The sequence below is a fragment of the Lissotriton vulgaris genome, chromosome 1_1 (genome assembly GCF_964263255.1).
Source record: "Lissotriton vulgaris chromosome 1_1, aLisVul1.2, whole genome shotgun sequence".
Lineage (NCBI taxonomy): Eukaryota > Metazoa > Chordata > Amphibia > Caudata > Salamandridae > Lissotriton > Lissotriton vulgaris.
Genome location: NC_141685.1, coordinates 1,359,150,620 through 1,359,170,954, shown reverse-complemented (window position 1 = coordinate 1,359,170,954; position 20,335 = coordinate 1,359,150,620). Strand labels below are relative to the sequence as shown.

General features: G+C 48.3%; 1 protein-coding gene across 2 annotated transcripts in view; it reads left to right on the top strand.

The window, feature by feature from the left end:
• Positions 1–20,335, top strand: part of LRP1 (LDL receptor related protein 1) — a 1,437,817-nt gene that overhangs the window by 797,924 nt on the left and 619,558 nt on the right. For both annotated transcript variants that reach the window (XM_086966724.1, XM_086966716.1), the window contains exon 57: positions 19,851–19,936. In XM_086966724.1, the coding sequence (XP_086822850.1) occupies positions 19,851–19,936 (86 nt within the window). The remainder of the gene's footprint in view (positions 1–19,850; positions 19,937–20,335) is intronic.

The window sequence follows — 20,335 nt, the reverse complement described above, 5'->3', positions numbered from 1 at the left end:
AGGAACAAGATCACAAACTCTGTCCAAAGAAGCTCAGAGAATCTGGGATTATGCGATTCTTCACAAGATCAATCTGCAGGCCGAACACCTGGCAGGTTTTCTCAATGTCACAGCGGATGCTCTGAGTCGCCAGTCAGAGGTGAATCACGAATGGGAATTGAATCAGTCCATTCTGGAGAGTGTGTTCTCTGTCTGGGGACCCCAACCATAGACCTCTTTGCGTCTGCGGTGAACGCCAAATGCCGGTTTTACGCAAGCAAAGTTCACCATCGGGGATCTCTGGGGAACGCCCTTTCGATTGCCTGGTACAGCGCATTCTTTTACGCTTTTCCGCCAATTCCCCTCATTCCACGAGTACTCAGGAAGATGAAGGCGGAGCCATGCAAGATGATTCTCATTGCGCCGGCGTGGCCCCGGCAGTTCTGGTACACAGAACTCCTTCTACTCTCCCGGGATCATCCAATTCGCTTGCGACAGATTCCGTCCCTATTATCGAGGGATCAGGGGCAGGTGTTCAATCCGGATCCGAAGTCGCTGCACTTGACAGCGTGGCTCCTGAACACAGAGAATTCCGTCATCTGAATCTCCCCAAGGAGTGTAGAAAAGTTTTGTTCCAGGCTCGAGCACCAAGCACTAATAAAACATACAAGGCAAAGTGGAAGAGATTCTGCCTGTGGTGTCAAAGACAGGGTCTCCATCCTTACAAATCCCTGCCTCATCAACTTTTGCCATATATACTATCATTGGCTAAATCTGGGTTGGCACATTCTTCTGTAAAGGTACATCTTGCAGCCATATCGAGGTTTTGACGCACCTATTCAGGCCCGTCCTTATGGTCCTCTAGGATTGTTAAACAATTTTTGAAAGGCTTGTTTCGGATGTACCCTCCAGTTCACCCTCCTCCGCCAGTTTGGCAGCTCAACCTTGTGCTGGCTCAACTCATGAAAGCTCAGTTTGAGCCGGTTCACAAGGCGGACTTTAAATTCCTGTCTTGGAAACTGGCCCTGCTCTTGGAGCTAACATCAGCTAGAAGAGTTAGTGAGCTTCAAGCCCTCTCCTTAGCGGATCCATTCCTTCAATTCAAAAAGGATGTGCTTATCCTTCGCACCAATCCAAAATTTATTCCGAAGGTGCCGTCTGAGTTCCACTTAAATGAACCCTTGATCTTAAAGTCTTTCTTTCCGCGCCCTTCTACGTCTGCGGAACGCACATTACATTCTTTGGACGTTCAAAGATGCTTGAAATTCTACTTAGAACGCACACGGCCCTTTCGAAAATCATCCCAATTGTTTGTGTCCTACAGCGCACCACGGAAGGGGTTTCCTTTGGCAAAGAGTGGCATTTCCCGCTGGATCTCCAGTGCGATTCAATTCTGCCATCAGGAGGCGGGCAAGCCTCTGGACAGAAGTCTGTGCACATTCCACAAGGTCTGGGGCATCGTCTGTGGCTCTTTTCTCTGGAGTCGCCATCAAGGACATAGGCAGGGCAACAACGTGGAGCAGTACACATACCTTCACAAAGCACTACTGCCTGTAGTCTGCAGGACGAGACGACGCTGCTGTTGGTCAAGCAGTCCTTAGGAATCTTTTTCATTGAGAGGTGAGCTTTCCCTACAATCCTTCCATCCTGGTAAGCACATTTTTTTGGTGTCAGCAATGTTTTTATCTCTTGGTTACAATTTAGCAAAGTATGCTATAAGTATTGTCATATGGTTATGTGATTCCATGTATCTTACAAAATGAGCTTTGGTGATTTACTGCTAGCTATTCTGATACAAAGCATGGGAATCTATGAAAGTTCCAATACTGGGGTAAGAAAACAAGTTACTTACCTGTAACTTTGGTTGCCCAGTATTGGTAACTTTCATAGATTCCCATGCGCCCACCCGCCTCCCCGGGGAAAGCTCGGCCTTTTACTGAGATTGTGGCTGTTTGCGCAACGGCTACGAAAATACGAGGCTCTGAGCTCTCTCAGGAAGGTTCCAAGGGGTGAGGCTGTTCTGATTGGTCCTTGTGGAAAGTTTGGGCTCTTTTACACAAAGAGGGTTTCAGTTGCAGTACCCCCCCCACTTTTTGCCTGATACCGGATGCACTTTTCCTTGGTGCCCTGGGTCCCTGACAATTCGGTACCCAGGGCTTGTGTTCCTGCCCTAAAAACTATACTAAAGCCTAAACCCAATTGGCATCTCTGTCCACATGTCAGCCACTAGTATATGGTACCCAGGGCATTGTGACCAGAGAAGACCCCTAAGGGTTGCAGCACTTATTGTGCCACCCTTAGGGGCCCTGTACCTTGACACCCACACACTGCCTGTGCAGGCTGAGTGTCTAGGTGCCGAACTAAGCAAAGAGTCGACATGGCACACATCCCTGTGTGCCCTGCCCACACACCCACTGCCCTGGCATACATCAGCCATCCCTCTAGCTGGGTGCCCTATGCCAGTGGTGTGGGCACAGGTGCCTGAGCCCTGTGCCCCTACAGTACCCAGGGCAATTCCTGGGCACTGTGTGCAGTGATGCCATTAAGAGTATATGGTGCTGGGAGGTTGCTATTACGAACTCCACAGCACCATAATGGCTACACTGAACACTGACAAGTTTGATATCAAATTTCTCAGCACATTAAATCCACACTGGTGACAGTGTGGGATTTAATTTAAAATGCACTACGGAGGGCATCTTAGAGATGTCCCCTGAAACCTAATCTAAAATCCATGTCTTGTCTGAGAGGCTGCCTAGGCTGCCACACAGCAGACATGTTTCTGGACACCTGGGTGGAGAGCCACCCGCTCTCCTGGGCCTGCAGCAAAGCACATCCTGGGCGAGGTTCTAGGTCTCCTCCCCCAGGATGGGCAGGGGGAAGCTTCAAAGGCCTGCTGCCTCTGTGAGCTTCTCCAGACCATTTGCTGTAACAGCTACTGGCCCCCACCGGTTCTGCCCCCACTCTGGCGGGAAGACCGGCGGGAAACCCTACGTCAGGAAGGGGGTGTGCCAGCCTGTGCCAAACCCACCCCTCAGGTGGGAGAGACGAGGTGAAGCACGACCCCTGGCTCCGGCCATCTTGAAGATGGGGAGTCCTGCCCAACCACAGCTAGGCTCCTGCCTCTCTCCCACAGGAGAGGAGCAGACTAGCGGGTGTACCCACCCCAGGACAGGGACCTATTGGTCCATGCCCTTGCCCTACCTGTAACACCACTAAATTCAGTATTTAGGGGTTCCCTGAACCTTCCCTCCTCAGATCCTGATAAGAAAAGAAGAAAGAAGATCAAGAAGACCTGCCGTGCAGCTGCTAACAGGACAACCCCAACTGACTTGGCCCCAGCCCTACCGGCCTGTCGATCCTGGAACCTGCTCCTGCTTAACCCCGGCGACTCTTGCGGACAGCAACCTTGGGACCCCCGGAGGACCTGCCTGCCTTGACCCTCTTAAAGACTGGGACTCCTGTAAGCAGAGGCTCTGCTTCAACAACCATACCCCTGGTGCCAGCTACGAAGCACAAGACCAACCCACTCTGCACCCCCGAGTGATCCAAGACCACGAGGACGTTCCCCCGGCGACTGGGACCCGAAGTCCAGTCCCCAAAGACCCTCCTCGACGAACCAGACGCCTGCAGCCTCAGAACCAGGGACCCCACCAACCGCACCAGCCGAGGGTAAGATTTCCGACACCCAAAGACAACCCTACACCCTGCGGCCCCCTGTGACCTCCTTTGGGGTACCTACCTCTTCTCCAAGATCCCAACTTACCTCTCAAAGTGGTGATGGCACCTAAAGAATCTCCGTCCCCGGTTCTGCAGCCTTTATTCCCTTTTTACCTTTTCCATTGAATAACATTGGGTGCCCTACGGCTCAAAAGCACCCTGCACCCAGCCGCCTGAGTGCCGCTGGAAGTGCAGCTACTACCCTACTCTACTTCCCCACGTGCCCTGAGTAAGTGACCAGGAGCTCAGCTTCCACAGCCGCGTAGCCTGCTTGCTTGCAACCACCAACCAAAGGCCCCCTCCTCTCCATTGGATAACATTGGGCCTAACTACCTCTGCACCCTGCTGCCCCTGTGCCGCTCAGGGTGTACCAACTGTATCTATCTGACCCTGGGGGACCCCTAAGTCTATGCCCAGAACCTTAACTTCACTGGTCGAGACCTCACCTGGAAGCCGATAACCCACTTTCCTGCCATAGGATAACATTGCCTGGTTTGACTAGAAAAATCTTCTAAGTGTGAAGTTTTGAAACTCTAAAATATTCCTTTAAAATCAACCGAATACCATATTCTGAGGACTCACCTGTGATCAGGAGAGAAGCCAGTGCTGTACCTTGTAGCCCAGTACTGAACCGCAAAAGTAATCCTGAATTTTCTCAATAGGAATCCATTGCCTGCTTTTCTATGAAATTTCTTATAAGTGCCTACTTTTGAAAACTTGAAATATTTCTTAAAAATCATACCTACTACTGAAACGTAATTACTTACCTATCTTAAGTAGAGATCCCAGTGCTGGACCTAGGAGCCCAGTACTGGATTACAAAAGTTACGAGAACGTAATTTACCTATAACCTGAATTTCTTCCCATTGGATAACATTGCTAGATTTTCACTGAAAAGTTTCTCAGTGTGAACTTCTGAAATACCTTTATATTCCTTAAAAATCATTGCAATAACCAAAACGTTTTTACTAAACTGTTTTCAGCTTAGACCTCAGGACTGAATCTAGGATCCAGTCCTGGAATTACAAAAGTAATTTACAAAGTAATAAACTGCATTTTTTGTAGAAAAACCCATTGAGCTCAATGTTCGATTGTGTTTAGAACTGTGTTGCTTACTGCAACCCCTGTACCTGTTGTGTTTGAAAAGTTATTTCCTTTATGCAAAGTAATTACCTAAGATCACTCATAATTGAGAAAAGTATATTTTGATACCTGTTGGTTCTAAAAATAAAACGACTATATCTTTTGATCTAAAAACCATTGGCCTGGAGTTCAGTCTTTGAGTGTGTGAAACCTTTTGCTGACTGAGTTTGTACAACAAATGCTTTACACTGTCCTCTGGTACTGCCTTACTGCTCGACCAAGCTACCACTTTTGAGAGTAAGGTCAGCCCTGACTTAAACCTCTGTTATACCTCTGGGGTTGGTGGCCTCTATACACACTGTACCTCACTTTGGTCCAGTATATATAGAACCCCTGTATCACACTGGGTACCTGATTGGTAGGAGCCCAGGGCATTCTCAGACAAATCACATCAGCAGTTCATCAAAAAGTGGGGGAAACCATGCAGAAAGAGGACACTTCCTCACATGTACACACTGTCTCTTGAAAAGTATTATTTTAATGAAAGTATCACTTACCTGCAACTAAGTAAATCCTGGTTCTAGTAGTAAACATAACAAAGTAACACCTTTTTTATACAAACAATTGTTCTGGATTCAATCCTTGAGAGTGTGACATCATTTCTTGCCTGAGTGTGTGCAGCAAATGCTTAACACTAGCCTCTGATGAGCCTGACTGCTCAACCACACTACCGCAAAAGAGAGTAAGGTATTTTCTACTGTAGCCTCTGCTATACCTCCGGGGATCCACTGGTCTCTGTGCACTCTATACCTTACTTTGGTGTAGTATATACAGAGCAAGTTTCCTACAAACCCTATGAGCCACTCTGACCCCAGGGCTCCTGATTCTTGGGATGACTATCCGGCAGATCCCCCAACAGACACTGACCCAGACTTGTACTCTGCCATGCCCTCTCCCCTTGATAACAGTACCTCTCTCCATGGAGTTCTTCACAGGGCAGCTGCTTTTCATAAAACTAAGATGTACGATCAGCCTGAGGAAGATGCTTCCTTGCTGGAAACCCTTTCCACTACATAGAGGTCCCTCTAGTATTTGCCCATGTTGAAAGGCGTGCTTAAATTACACCGTGGACTCGATTGCTGGCTTTTTCTGCATGCTTTAATCCGATGTAGCTTTGACAGAGGCTTTTCCTTGCAAACTTGAGACAATTAATATTTATTTTAATGCCCTGATGATTTCTATTCCTGCATAATCTTGAACCATTGATCAGATTCATACACCCATAAAGGCTTCACTCTCATATATTTCTCTGTTCTCAAAAAGTAAATGAACGGATTTCTAATTTCGAAAAAGTAATGCTCAGGCCTGCTGGGGACATCTTCAAAGAGCTTGTGAAAGCCTGAGTCTCATGCCCAAGTTGTCAAAAAGTTAAAGGCTTCTCCATGAGACCTCCCCTCCTATATCAGAGGGCAGTTACCCCAGATTCCCTGGTGGTACATACGACTAGGAAGTAAGCGAATCCCCAGGTCAGAGGGGATGCACCCCCTTCAGACAGAGAGAGCAAGAAAATAGATGCTGTTGGCAAGTGTGTTGCAGCACAATCTGTCATACAGTGGTGCATTGCTAACACCGTGAGCGTACTCGACTGGTATGATTGCGCCCTCCGGAGTTCAGATGGAGGATCTTTTCTAACATCTCCAAGAGCAATACTGAAAGCATAGGCAGGAGTTGGTAAGGGTGGGGAAGATTATCTCAAACATCAACATCCAGTGCGCTCTAGATGCCATGTACACAGCTGCTTCCGGCAGTAATTCTAGTCTCCTACGCTGCTGCCATGTATGGCGATGTGTATCCGATTTTAAACTGGAGATAAGTCACCTTCTAAATGTACCCTTTAATGGCAAGCATCTTTTCGTCCTTCAGGTCAACAAGATGATAAAAAAAATCAAGGACACTGGTACATCTAAGGCCATGGGTGCCCTGCAGACTCCCATTGCATACGACTGCTTTCAAAGCCCACAGAGCCGCATCACAGCCAAGGCAGTTGCCACACTTGTCTTCCACCACATTCACCATATAATAGCAGTTGAGCCCTTTACAGGGTTACTATCAGGGAAGATACAGAAGGGGCAATGGTAAGGGTGGAGGTAAAGGGGCGGCTCCTAAAGGAGCCACCGCCCCAAAACATTGATGCTGTCCCCAGCAATTCAGCACCTGTCAAGGCCAGGTGGCAAATGTTTCTGCCTCAGTGGGAGGCAATTAGCTCTGATCGATGGGTTCTAGACATCATACAGGTGGGATATTGTTTAGATACCACTCAAACACCACCCAACATTCCTCCACCTAAGTTGTTTACCGAATACCAGCGACAGCTACAAGACCAGATACACGCACTACTTGCCAAAAGGGCCATAGAGTCCGTGTTCCCACTATATCACGGCAAAGGGGTGTACTCCCTGTACGTTCTCATTCCTAAAAAAGAAGGCTCCGTCAGGCCTATACTCAACCTCCAGCCCCTCAACAAGTATGTTCTGTCTGAAAATTTCCACATTATCACTGTGAGGAAATGGGGTGTATTATGCGGTGTGGTAGTGCAACCTCACCATGTAATACATTTACTAACCCCTTTACGAAACTTGGATGTCGTCTGTCAACCCCTCAGCTCAATCTTCTGTAGCTGTGGCACTGAGCAGCAGGCTTATTCAGAGAAACAAGTGTAAAGCATTTAAACAGCACCAAAACAATTGAAGAAGTAAGCGACGCATCACTCAAGAAATCCGACACCAATTTTTAAAAATAGATAAGAATGTAGAAACTAGAACGAAAATACTCCACTGGAGGGTTCCAGAGACATATATTTTACAAGCAGTAATAAATCAGTGCAATTACACAACTTGCGAACAAGCCTTAGCAAAGACAACGAGTTGGACGCGTTTAAACTTTTTCAAGGAAAACTTAGGTGTCACCTCATTCAGTTAGAAGTACTTGGGGTGACCAACTCTGGCAGGGTGCTAGTTGGGGACCAGCAAGGTCCTCCAGAAAAGTTAGCTTTACAGGTGAAGCGGTCCTCCAGCAGTTCCAGGCACTTTGTTTGTGTTGCAATGGAGTGGTCTTGATGCAAGGGATGAAGAATGCTGAAGATACTCTGGGGATGCTGTGGATGCTAAGCGGTTGACAGAGGGTCTTCCTGCATTCCTCAGTCCTTGAAGGTGGAGAGGGGGTCATATTTGCAGGGTCGATGTCTCATGAAGTCCTCTGTGATCTGGACGAAGTTCAGTCGCTACTGGACTACTAGCCACCTGTTGTAGCAGAAGATCCAAAGCAAAGGTCGATAACTTTTCATCTGAGGGTCCCAGCAAAAATTGGACAGCAATCCTGGGCTCAGCGAACTCTGGTACAACTCAGTGTGTTGGGTCTTTGTCCTCAGTGCTGCGCAGCAGCTGTGATAGCAGCTAGAAGAGTTTAGGCTACCAACTTGCCCCTGAAGTCTTCTTCAGCTGTTTTGTCCCTGTGCTGCTAACTGGAGGCCCATCAGCTGGTCCTTGGAGTTCTGTTGGCTTGACTGAGCTCTGGGGATGACTTCTCCTTTAGCAGGACAGAGCAGGCACAGTCCCTTCTCTTTGCTAGCCATTTGGTGCAGCGGGTGCAGTTTTCATCAGTGCAGCCTGTCGTTGCTGGTCTCTCGGTGCAACAGTCCTTCTTCCTACCGGGTGACTACTTCCTGTGGAGTGTAGCATCTGACTATCCCAAAATGTACCATTCTGCCCACTCCCAAGATGGCGAGACCCCTCTCCTTGTGCACAGACCTCACAAGTACACCCTCGGAGTGTGGCTACTTCAGGGCTACATGCCCTTGGAGAAAACAGGTTGGCATCTGGTTCCCCTCTCTGCTTCCAGTGCCAGCCTGTCTACCTCAACAGTAAAGCAGCCCTTTCCCCTGAAGCTACACATCTGCTCTTCATGGAGGCTTCAGCTTTGAAGCTTTCTTTTTGTCAAGTGGCTTTCTGCGGGAGGGAGGTGACACTCCTTCCTGGCCTGCAAATCCTCATTGTTATCCTTCCTGAGAGTCGTTAGCATGTCTCACCGGGGAATGCAGAAAGCTGTCACATGGAGCAGGCTCCATGTGTGTCCGGGAAGAGACAGAAGTTTTTTAAGGCAACTATGTTGCACCTTTGCTAAAGCTGCACACTGCAACAAGTTGAAATAATTTTGTAAGTCATGCTTAATGTAACAAGTTGTTTGATACCTTGAAGTACACACTTTGGTGTGAGAAAGTGCCATCTTTCTTGCATGGTATGCCCCCACTTTTTGCTGAATTGCTGATGTGCTTTGACTGAGTGGACCTGGGCTCCTGCCAATCAGGTGCCCAGTGCCTGTGTTCTTTCCTTAAAACTGTATTGAAGCTAAAACCCAATTGGCATCTCTGGCCACATGTCAACCCCTGGTAAATGGTATCTTGGGTACCCAGGCCATTATGACCAGAGAAGACCCCTAAGGTCTGCAGCACTTACTGTGCCACCCTTAGGGGCCCTCCCCCCTGACACCCACACACTGCCTTTGCAGACTGAGTGTCCTGGTGCAGCACTAAACAGAGTTGACATGGCCCACATCCCTGTGTGCCATGCCCACAAACCCAGTGCCCTGGCATACATCAGTCACCTCTCTAGCTGGGTGCCCTATGCCAGTGGTGTGGGCACAGGTGCACAAGCCCTGTGCCCCTAGAGTACCCAGGGCCATTCATGGGCACTGTAAGTGCAGTGATGCCATTAAGAGTATATTGTGCTGGGAGGGTGTCATTACGAACTCCACAGCACCATAATAGCTACACTGAAGTCTGACAAGTTTGATATCAAATTTCTCAGCACATTAAACCAACACTGATGCCAGTGTGGGATTTAATGTAAAATGCACTACAGAGGGCATCTTGGAGATGCCCCCTGAAACCTACAATCCAGGTCTTGTCTGAGAGGCTGCCTAGGCTACCACACATCAGACATGTTGCTGGACCCTTGGTGGAGAGACCCACCTTGCTCTCCTGGGCTTGCAACAATGCAAATCCTTTGGGAGGTGCTAGGCCTCCTCCCCCAGGATGGGCAGGGGAAGCTTCAAAGGCATACCACCTTTGTGAGCTTCTCCAGACCACTTGCTGTACTCAACAACTGGCCCCCACCAGTTCTGGACCCCACTCTGGCGGGAAGACAGGCGGTAAACACTGCCTGAGGAAAGGGAGTGTGCCAGCCTGTCACAACTCCACCCCTCAGGTGGGAGAGGCGAGGTGAAGCACAACTCCAGGCTCCGGCCATCTTGAGGATGGGGAGCCCTGCCCAATGAGAGATAGGCTCCTGCCCCACTCCCACAGGAGAGGAGCAGGGTAGCGGGTGTACTCACCCCAGGACAGTGACCTGTTGGTCCCTGCCCTTACCCTACCTGTAACGTCCCTAAATTTAGTATTTAGGAGCACCCTAAATCTTCCTTCCTCAGATCTCTATTTCAAAACAAGAAAGAAGACCAAGAAGATGACCTGCCGTGCAGCTGCTAACAAGAGGACAACACCAACTTACTTGGCTCCAGCCCTGCAGGCCTGTTGATACTGTAACCTGCTCCAGCTAAATCCCGGCGTCTCCTGCAGACAGCAACATCGAGAAACCCGGAGGACCTGCCTGCCTTGACCCTCTTAGAGACTAGGACTCCCATGACCAGTGGTTCTGCTTAAACAACAATACCCCTAGTGCCTGCCAGGAACCGTGAATCCAGCCCACTCTGCACCCGCCGAGCCCGGTTTGTGCCCAAGTGGACAACGACCCCGAGGACGTCCCCCCGGCGATTCTGACCTGGAATCCAGTGCCCAAGGACTCAGGGACCCCCCCCAACCGTGACCAGCAGAGGGTAAGATTTCCCGACACCAAAAGACAACCCTGCACCCGATGCCCCCGGCCCCTTGTGCCCAACTCCAGGCTGCCTACCTACCCTCCAAGATCTCAACTTACCCCTCAAAGTGTTGGTCGCTCCAGAAGGTCCTTTGTCCCCGAACCTGCAGCATTAGTTCCCTTTTCAAGATTTCCATTGAATAACATTGAGTGCCTGACAGCTCATAAGCACCCTGCACCCAGCCGTCCAAGTGCCCCTGGCAGTGCAACCTTTGTCCTATCCTACTCCTCCATTTGCCCTGAGCAAGTGACCAGGAGCCCAACTCCCACAGCCATGTGGCCTGCTAGCCAGCAGCCACCAACCGAAGACCCCTGCCTCTCTTTCGATAACATTGGGCTAACTACCTCTGCACCCGGCTGCCCCTGTGCCGCTGAGGTTGTACCAACTGTACCTACCTGACTCTTAGATCTATGACGTTACAACGCGTTATTTTACAACGCAGACCGTTACATCGCAATTTTTACAACGCAGGATCCATTACAATGCATGCCTTTACAACGCATTTCATTACATAGCAAATACTATTACAACGCATGCCATTACAACGTAAGTATAGGTAAGTATATCTTTTAAAAAAAAATATAATTAAGTTAATTTAATTAATTTAATTTAATTAATTTAATTTTATTAATTTTAAAAATGTAATTTATTTAATTTAATTATTGTAATTTAATTAATATTATAAATGTAATTAATTTAATTTATTTAATTTAATTAATTTAATTAATTTATAAATTGTAAAACCAAACCCAGCCCTAAAACCTAAAAATACCCCTGTACCCCAAAAACCAAACCCAGCCCTAAAACCTAAAAATACCCCTGTACCCCAAAAACCAAACCCAGCCCTAAAACCTAAAAATACCCCTGTACCCCAAAAACCAAACCTAGCCCTAAAACCTAATACCCCTGTACCCCAAAAACCAAACCCAGCCCTAAAACCTAAAAATACCCCTGTACCCCAAAAACCAAACCCAGCCCTAAAACCTAAAAATACCCCTGTACCCCAAAAACCAAACCCAGCCCTAAAACCTAAAAATACCCCTGTACCCCAAAAACCAAACCCAGCCGTAAAACCTAAAAATACCCCTGTACCCCAAAAACCAAACCTAGCCCTAAAACCTAAAAATACCCATGTACCCCAAAAACCAAACACCGCCCTAAAACCTAGAAATACCCCTGTACCCCAAAAACCAAACCCAGCCCTAAAACCTAAAAATACCCCTGTACCCCAAAACCAAACCCAGCCCTAAAACCTAAAACTACCCCTGTACCCCAAAAACCAAACCTAGCCGTAAAACCTAAAATACCCCTGTACCCCATAACCCAAACCTATCCCTGAACCCTAAAAATACCCAAACACCCCAAAACATATACCTCAGTACCCCAAAACATATACTCCTATGCTCATACTTATTTTTTTTAATTACTTAAATTAATATATGTAATTTATTTTATTAAATTACATAAATTAATATATTTTTTTATTTTTAATATTAATTAAATTAATTAAATAATGTAAAATAAAATATAAAAATATTTTATATACTTACCTATACTTACGTTGTAATGGCATGCGTTGTAATAGCATCTGCTATGTAATGACATACGTTGTAAAGGCATGCATTGTAATGGATCCTGCGTTGTAAAAGTTGCGATGTAATGGTAGTGCATTGTAAAAGTTGCGTTGTAACGGGTGTTTCCCGTACCTACCTGACTCTGGGAGACCCCTGAGGCTATGCCCAGAACCTTAACTCTGCCAATCGAGTACTTACCTAAAAGCCGATAACTCACTTTTCTTCCATAGGCTAACATTTACTGATTTCACTTGGAAATTCTTCTAAGAGTGGAGTTTTGGAACTGTAAAATATACATATAAAATCATCCGATCTATGAACTCCAATTTACTCACCTGTTATCAGGAGAGACCTCAGTGCTGCATCTTTGAGCCCAGTACTGACCCGGAAAAGTAATTCTAACCGTACTTACCAGTAACCTGAATTTGCTTCCATAGGATATAATTGCCTGCTTTTTGCTGAAAAAGTTTCTAAGTGTCAATTTTTTTAACCTTACAAATATTCTCTAAAAATCGCGCCAACGATAAAAACGGAATTACTTGCCTGTTTTAGATAGAGGTCCCAGTGCCCCAGAACCTTACGTTCCTGTTGATCTTTGAACCTGCCCCTGCGAATCTCCGGCGTCTCCTGCGGACAGCAACCTCGATATCCCCAGAGGACCTGCCTGCCTTGAACCTTCCAAACGACCGGGACTCCCACGAGCAGTGGTTCTGCTCAAACAGCAATACCCCTGATGCCAGCCAGGAAACGCGAATCCAGCACACACTGCGCCCGGCCTGTGCCTGAGTGACCCAAGACCACGAGGATGTCCCCCCGGCGACTGTGACCCGAAATGCAATGCCCAAAGATCCTTTCTCGACGAACCAGACTATGCCTAAAGCCTCAGAACTAGGGACCCTTCCAACCGCGACCAGCTGAGGGTAAGATTTCCCGACACCAAAAGACACCCCTGCACCCGGCGTCCTGCGGCTCCCTGTGACCTCCTTTGGGATACCTACCTCTTCTCCAAGATCCCAACTTACCTCTTGAAGTGGTAGTCTCACCTGAAGAATCTCTGTCCCCGAGTCTCCAGCCTTTGTTCACTTTTTAACTTTCCCATTGAATCACATTGAGCGCCTGGCGGCTCAAAAGCACTGTTCACCCTGCCGCCCGAGTGCAGCTGGAAGTGCAACACCTACCCTACTCTACTTTCCCTGAGTAAGTGACCAGGAGCCCAGCTCCCACAGCCGCGTGGCCTGCTTGCAACCACCAACCAAAGGCCCCCTACCCTCTAATGGATTGCATTGGGCCTATGTAAGAAAGTGGCTCTATATATACTGGACTAGAATGTAGTATAGTGTGTATAGAGTCCACCAACCCCAGAGGTATAACGGAGGTTAAAGTCAGAACTGACCTTACTCTCCAAAGTGGTAGCTTGGTCGAGCAGTAAGGCAGTACCAGAGGAAAGTGTAAAGCATTTGTTGTACACACTCAGTCAGCAAAAGGTTTCACACACTCAAGGACTGAACTCCAGGCCAATTGTTTTTATATCCACAGATATAGTTGTTTTATTTTCAGGACCAACAGTTCTAAAAATATACTTTTCTCGTTATGAGTACTCTCATGTAATTACTTTGCAAAGGAGCAATAAAGTTTGTGCACACAATACAGTATTGGTAGTAAGCAACACAATCCTAAAACACACTATAGCATTGAGCTAAATGGGTTTTCCACATGTAAGTACAGTTGATTACTACACCGATTACTTTAGTAGTTCCAGGACTAGATCCTAGATTCAGTCCTGGGGTCTAAGCTGAAACCAGATAAGCAAAAACGTTTTAGTTACTGTAGTGAATTTCCATGAATATAAAACTGTTTTAAAAGTTCACACAGAAACTTTTCAATGGAAATCTGACAATGTTATTCAATGGGAGAAAATTCAGGTTGCAGGTAAAGTACGATTGCGTTACTTTTGTAATCCAGCACTGGTGTCCTAGAGCCAGCGCTGGGGTCTTAACTCAAAACAGGTAGGTAATTGCGTTTCAGTATTTCGTGTGATTTTTAATGAATATTTCAAGTTTTCAAAAGTAGTCACTTAGAAGAAATTTCATAGAAAAGCAGACAATGGGTTCCTATGGAGAAAATACAGATTACTAGTAAACCCGGTAGGGATTACTTTTGCGGTTCAGTACTGGGCTGAAAAGTACAGTACTGGCTTCTCCCCTGATCACAGGTGAGTACTTCGGAATTCGGACTTTGGCTGCTTTTATATGAATGTTTTCAGTTTTCAAAACTTCACACAAAAAATGTTCGAGTCAAAATTGGTCAATGTTAACCAATGGCAGGTAAGTGAGTTACTGGTTTCCAGGTGAGTACTTGGTGAAGTTAAGGGTCTGGGCATAGACTCAGGGGTCCCCCGGGATCAGGTAAGTACAGTTAGTTCAATCCCAGCAGCACAGGGGTGGCCGGGTGCAGAGGTAGGTAGGCCCAAGGATATCCAATAAGGGAAAGGGGGCCTTCGGTTGGTGGCTGCTGACTAGCAGGCCACGCGGCTGTGGAAGCTGGGCTCCTGGTCACTTGCTCAGGGCAAGGGGGGAGCAGGATAGGACAAAGGTGGCACAGCCAGCGGCACTTTGGCCCCTAGGTGCAGGGTGCTCTTGAGCCGTCAGGCGCTCAATGTTATCCAGTGGGAAAGGTCAAAAGGGAACAAAGGCTGCAGGCTCGGGGACGGAGACTCTCCAGGGGCGACCAGCACTTCGAGAGGTAAGTTGGGGTCTTGGAGTACAGGTAGGTACCCCAAAGGGAGGCACAGGGAGCCGCCGGGTGCAGGGGTGTTTTTTGGGATTCGGAAACGCTTACCCTCAGCTGGTCGCGGTTGGGGTGGCCCATGGTTCTGAGTCTGCAGGCGTCGTCTGGTTCGTCGAGGAGGGTCTTTGGGCACTGGATTTCGGGTCCCAGTCGCTGGGGTGACTTCCTCGTGGTCTTGGTTCGGTTGGGCACGGCCCGGGCTCGGCGGGTGCTGAGTGTGCTGGTCCCAAGCTTCCTGGCTGGCACGAGGGTGGTTGTTGCAGCAGAGCATCTGCCGAAGGGAGTCCCAATCTTCAAGAGGGTCAAGGCAGGCAGGTCCTCTGGGTGTCCCAAGATTGCTGTCTGCAGGAGTCGCCGGGGTTAGGCAGGAGCAGGTTCTAGGATCAACAGGCCGGTAGGGCTGGGGCCAAGTCAGTTGTTGTCATCCTGTTAGCAGCTGCACTGTGGGTCTTCTTCTTCTTTGTTTATCGGAATCTGAGGAAGGAAGGTTCAGGGAGCCCTTAAATACTGAATTTAGGGGCGTTAAGGGTAGGGTAAGGACAGGGACCAATGGGTCCCTGCCCTGGGGTGAGTACACCCCCTAGCCTGCTCCTCTCCAGTGGGAGGGGGGCAGGAGCCTAGCTGTGATTTGCCAGGGCTCCCCATCTTCAAGATGGCCGGAGCCCGGGGTCGCCGGGGTCGTGCTTCACCTAGTCTCCCCCACCTGAGGGGTGGGGTTGGCACAGGCTGGCACCCCCCACCCCCCCCCCCCCTTCCTGACGTACTTTTTCCCGCCAGAGTGGGGGTCAAGACGGGTGGGGGCTGGTTGCTGGGTACAACAAATGGTCTGGAGAAGCTCACAGAGGCTGCATGCCTTTGAAGCTTTCCCCTGTCCATCCTGGGGGAGGAGACCTAGCACCTCGCCCAGGATGTGCATTGTTGCAGGCCCGGGAGAGTGGGGGCTCTCCTACCCAGGTGTCCAGTAACATGTCTGCTGTGTGGCAGCCACTCAGCTAGACGTGGATTGTAGGTTAGGTTTTCAGGGGAGCATCTCTAAGATGCCCACTGGTGCATCTTACATTAAATCTCACACTGGCATCAGTGTGGGTTCAATGTGCTAAGAAGTTTGGTACCAAACTTGTCAGTCTTCAGCATAGCCATTATGGTGCTGTGGAGTTCGTAATGACAACCTCCCAGTACCATATACTCTTAATGGCATCACTGCACTTAGTGCCCCGGAATGGCCCTGGGGACACAGGGCTTGTGCACCTGTGCCGACACCACTGGCATAGGGCACCCAGCTAGAGGGGTGACTGATGTATGCCAGGGCAGTGGGTTTGTGGGCATGGCACACAGGGATGCGTGCTATGTCGACTCTTTATTTAGTTCTGTACCTAGGCACTCGCCCTGCAAAGGCAGTGTGTGGGTACCAAGGTACAGGCCCCCTAAGGGTGGCACAATAAGTGCTGTAGCCCTTAGTGGTCTTCTCTGGTCATTATGCCCTGGGTACCTAGGGTACCATTTACTAGGGGCTGATAGGTGGCCAGAGATGCCATTTGGGTTTTGTTTCAACACAGTGTTTAGGGAAGGAACACAGGCCCTGGGTACCTGGTTGGCAGGAGCCCAGGGCACACTCAGTCAAAGTACATCAGCAGCTCAGCAAAAAGTGGGGTTATACCAATGCAAAAAAGATGGCACTTTCTCACACACACCGACCAGGTACTGCCCATGCCAATGCAGATGGACTTTCCAGGTTCTTTCACTTACACAATGAAGACTCCCTAGGGCCAGGTTAGTCTCATCACTTCATTTGAGGGAGGGGGAGGGGGTTGGGTTGTGTGAGAAAGCGCAGGTAAAAATCGGAAGATGAACAAAGGCTGCAGGCTCGGAGACAGATTCTTCAGGAGCGACCAACACTTCGAGGGGTAAGTTGGGATCTTGGAGGATAGGTAGGCACCACGGAGTTGGGGACGTGGGGCGCCGGGTGAAGGGATCTTTTGATGTCAAGAAACCTTACCCTCTGCTGGTCACGGTTGGAGGGATCCCTGGTTGTGAACCTGCAGGCGTCGTCTGAGTCGTCGAGGAGGGTCCTTGGGCACTGGATTTCAGGTTACAATCGCCGCGGGGACTTGCTCAGGGTCTTTGTCCACTCAGGCACGGGCCAGGCTCGGCGGATGCAGAGTGTGCTGGATTCGCGGTTCCTAGCTGGCACCAGGGGTGTTGCTTTTTGAGCAGAACCACTGCTCGTGGGAGTCCCAGTTTTGGTAGAGTCTTAAGGCAGTCAGGACCTCTGGGTTTTGTGAGGTTGCTGACCACTGAAGGCGCCAGAGTTTTGCAGGAGCAGGTCTTCTCTGGTCACAATGCCCTGGGTACCTAGGGTACCATTTTCAGGGGCTGACATGTGGCCAGAGATGCCAATTGGGTTTAGGCTTTAGTGCAGTTTTTAGAGAAGGAACCCTGGCCCTGGGAATCTGAATGGCAGCGACCCAGGGCACACCAAGGGAAAGTGCTTCAGTTATCAGGCAAAAAGTGGTGGGGTTACTGCAACAGAAACCCACTTACTTACAATGCTTTCCAAAGTCTAATGGCTCTTTTTCGCCAGATTGTCAGGTAAAAGTCAGGGCAGTAAAGCGTTTGTTAGGCATGATGGCATTTTGCATTGCAATAGTTCCTCGTGCAAGGTAAACATGCTTCCTTTACAGCAGTGCCTAGCAGCAGAGTGGTCTCAGGGGGAGGGTCTAAAGGAGGATCTAGTGTTGATTTGGGGGCTGTACAGATCACTCTCTGCAATGGTTGCGCACCAACAACCTGCTGCATGGATGACCCTTTCTAGGCCTAGTTATGCAGATGATCATCACCACGGACACCTCACTCAACCATGTGGACTTGCTGGCTACTCCGTTTGCTCTTCGAGCATTCCTTCCACTCATTTACAACAAATTAATTCTAGTCTACATGGACAACACCACGGCCATGTTTACCTACAGAAGCAAGGGGGCATGCACTCGGTACCATCCCAGGTCATCTGGAAGTGGATGATACATCACAAGGTGTAGCTGGCTTCACAGTAAATTGTCCGTCTGGACAACAACTTGGCAGACCTGCTTATCAGGACGTATCAGCAAGTCCACAAGTAGGAACTACACCTCCATACCCTACCCTTTTACGTCTGGTGGTGGGGGATTCCTTAAAGATATCTGTTCGCCACCTCTGAAAATGCGAAATGCCAAACTTCACCCCCAGATTACCACACTGCGGTCCATGGGCAACGCACTATGTTTGAACTGGTCAGGGATATTTGCCTACACTTGTCCTCCTCTCCTGCTCCTACCAGCTATAGTTCTCAAGCTGAGGCAGACATCGCTTACCCTCATCTTAGTAGCCCCAACCTGGGCACGCTAGCCTTAGTACTTCACTCTGGTGGAACTCTCTAGTTCCTCACAAGAAGCTTTCCCACAGGTGTGACTTTCTCACGCAAAATCATGGAGCCCTCCGACACACCAGTCATCAGCAGCTCAATCTTGCAATATGGCTCTTGAGGTCTTAGTCTGGTTACCTTAACCTATCGGAGGAATTCTTCATGAAGCATGTAGGCCTACTACCAGGGCCTGCTAAGCACCAAATTGTGCACTATTGCCTTTCAAAACATATCAATCCTCTCACACCATCGGTACAAGACATTGCCTATTAAAGTCAGGCCTTGTCTACTCCTCCATTTGGTTACTTTTGGCTGTTGGGCTGCTTACCTACAGAATAGACAGCACGCTTCGCTTTTCAGACTACCAGCCATTAAGGCCTGGATGCCTGCTGCACAATTGTAGAATCCTAATTTCATACAAACTAGGCTCATGTGCCCTCCTTTTGAGCCCCTTTACTGTTGCCTGCTTCAGTTTAATTTATGGAAGGTGGTCGTCCTTGTAGCTATCACTTCCCTTAAGTGAGCCAGTGAGTTAAACGCTCTCACCTTAAAGAAGCCTTTCTTCCAAATTCATCCTGTTGGGAGTATCTTTAGAACCAACTCCAAATTTCTCCTGTCTGTGGTTTCCAGTTTTCATCTCAATCAAACAATTAAGTTGCCAGTTCACTTTCCACATTCATAGACATCCACGCGCCTTACATATCCTGTATGTTAAAGGAGCCTTATTGTATTATGTAGAAAGAACAAACCCTTTTAGTAAAACACAACAACTGTGTCCTACTCCAGACCACATAAAGGCCATGCTATTTCCAAAGCAGGTATTGCTTGTTGGCTTGTCAAGTGTATCCAGACTTGCGATGATGTAGCTAAAAGATCCCTGCCTCTCCCTCCCAGACCCTATTTCAACTCCAAGAAAGCGCTTCTATGGTTTTTTTAGGGAAGAAACCACTAGCTAACATCTATATAATCAGCTACTTGGTCCACTCCTCACACATTTGCTAAACATTACTGTGTGGATTTTTTGGCTAGGCCGTAAGCTAGAGTTGGCAATTTACTATGGAAAAGCCTGATGTTCTCAGAACATCTGACATGTGTCCTTGCTTTATCAGGTAACTTTCATTCCTTGTTCCGGGAGCAGGTAGGCTTTACACATTCAGATTAGAATATATTAATTACAATAACTCTTTAAAAAAAACACACCCAATTGATTGTGGCTGGAATCCCACGACCCCACTGGCTAAGTTAATTTTTTTTCAATTTTGTTTGCTGCCATTTAAAGACAATGAATTTGACTGTTGTTTTGAAATGGACTGCAGATGTCACTGTCCAGTACTAGGAAATTGGTTGTAGAGGTGAGAGTTAATTCCTTTCTTTCTCTGCAGAAGAAGAGCCTTTCTTGATTTTCGCCAATCGCTACTACCTGCGAAGGATCAACTTGGATGCAACCAACTATACTTTGTTGAAACAGGTAAAGGATTTAAGCAACATTTAAGTCAGTTGATTGTCAGTGTGTTTTAGCTGCTTCTGATGCACCAGAAGTATAGAGCCAGATCTGATAGACTACTAGCCGCAGATTTCTTCACGTAGAATTATCCCCGGGCGTGAGACTGGATCCGGAAACTTTTTGGCACAGAATCCTTGCGCGCGGGGGGCGGGGCGACATCTCGCGACTCCGCCCATGCATTGCCCGCGCACGTGACGTCAGCGAGGTCACATAAGCCCTACCTTGGCGTGCCTAAGTCGTTTTTTTTCCTTTTCCGCTTGCAACGCGGATCCGGTCTTGCTGCGTGCCTGTTTGGGGCCCCTTTTTTCTTCACCAATTGTCTTTTGTCTGGTGGAACAGTGTGCGAATGCCTTGGGGCTTCAA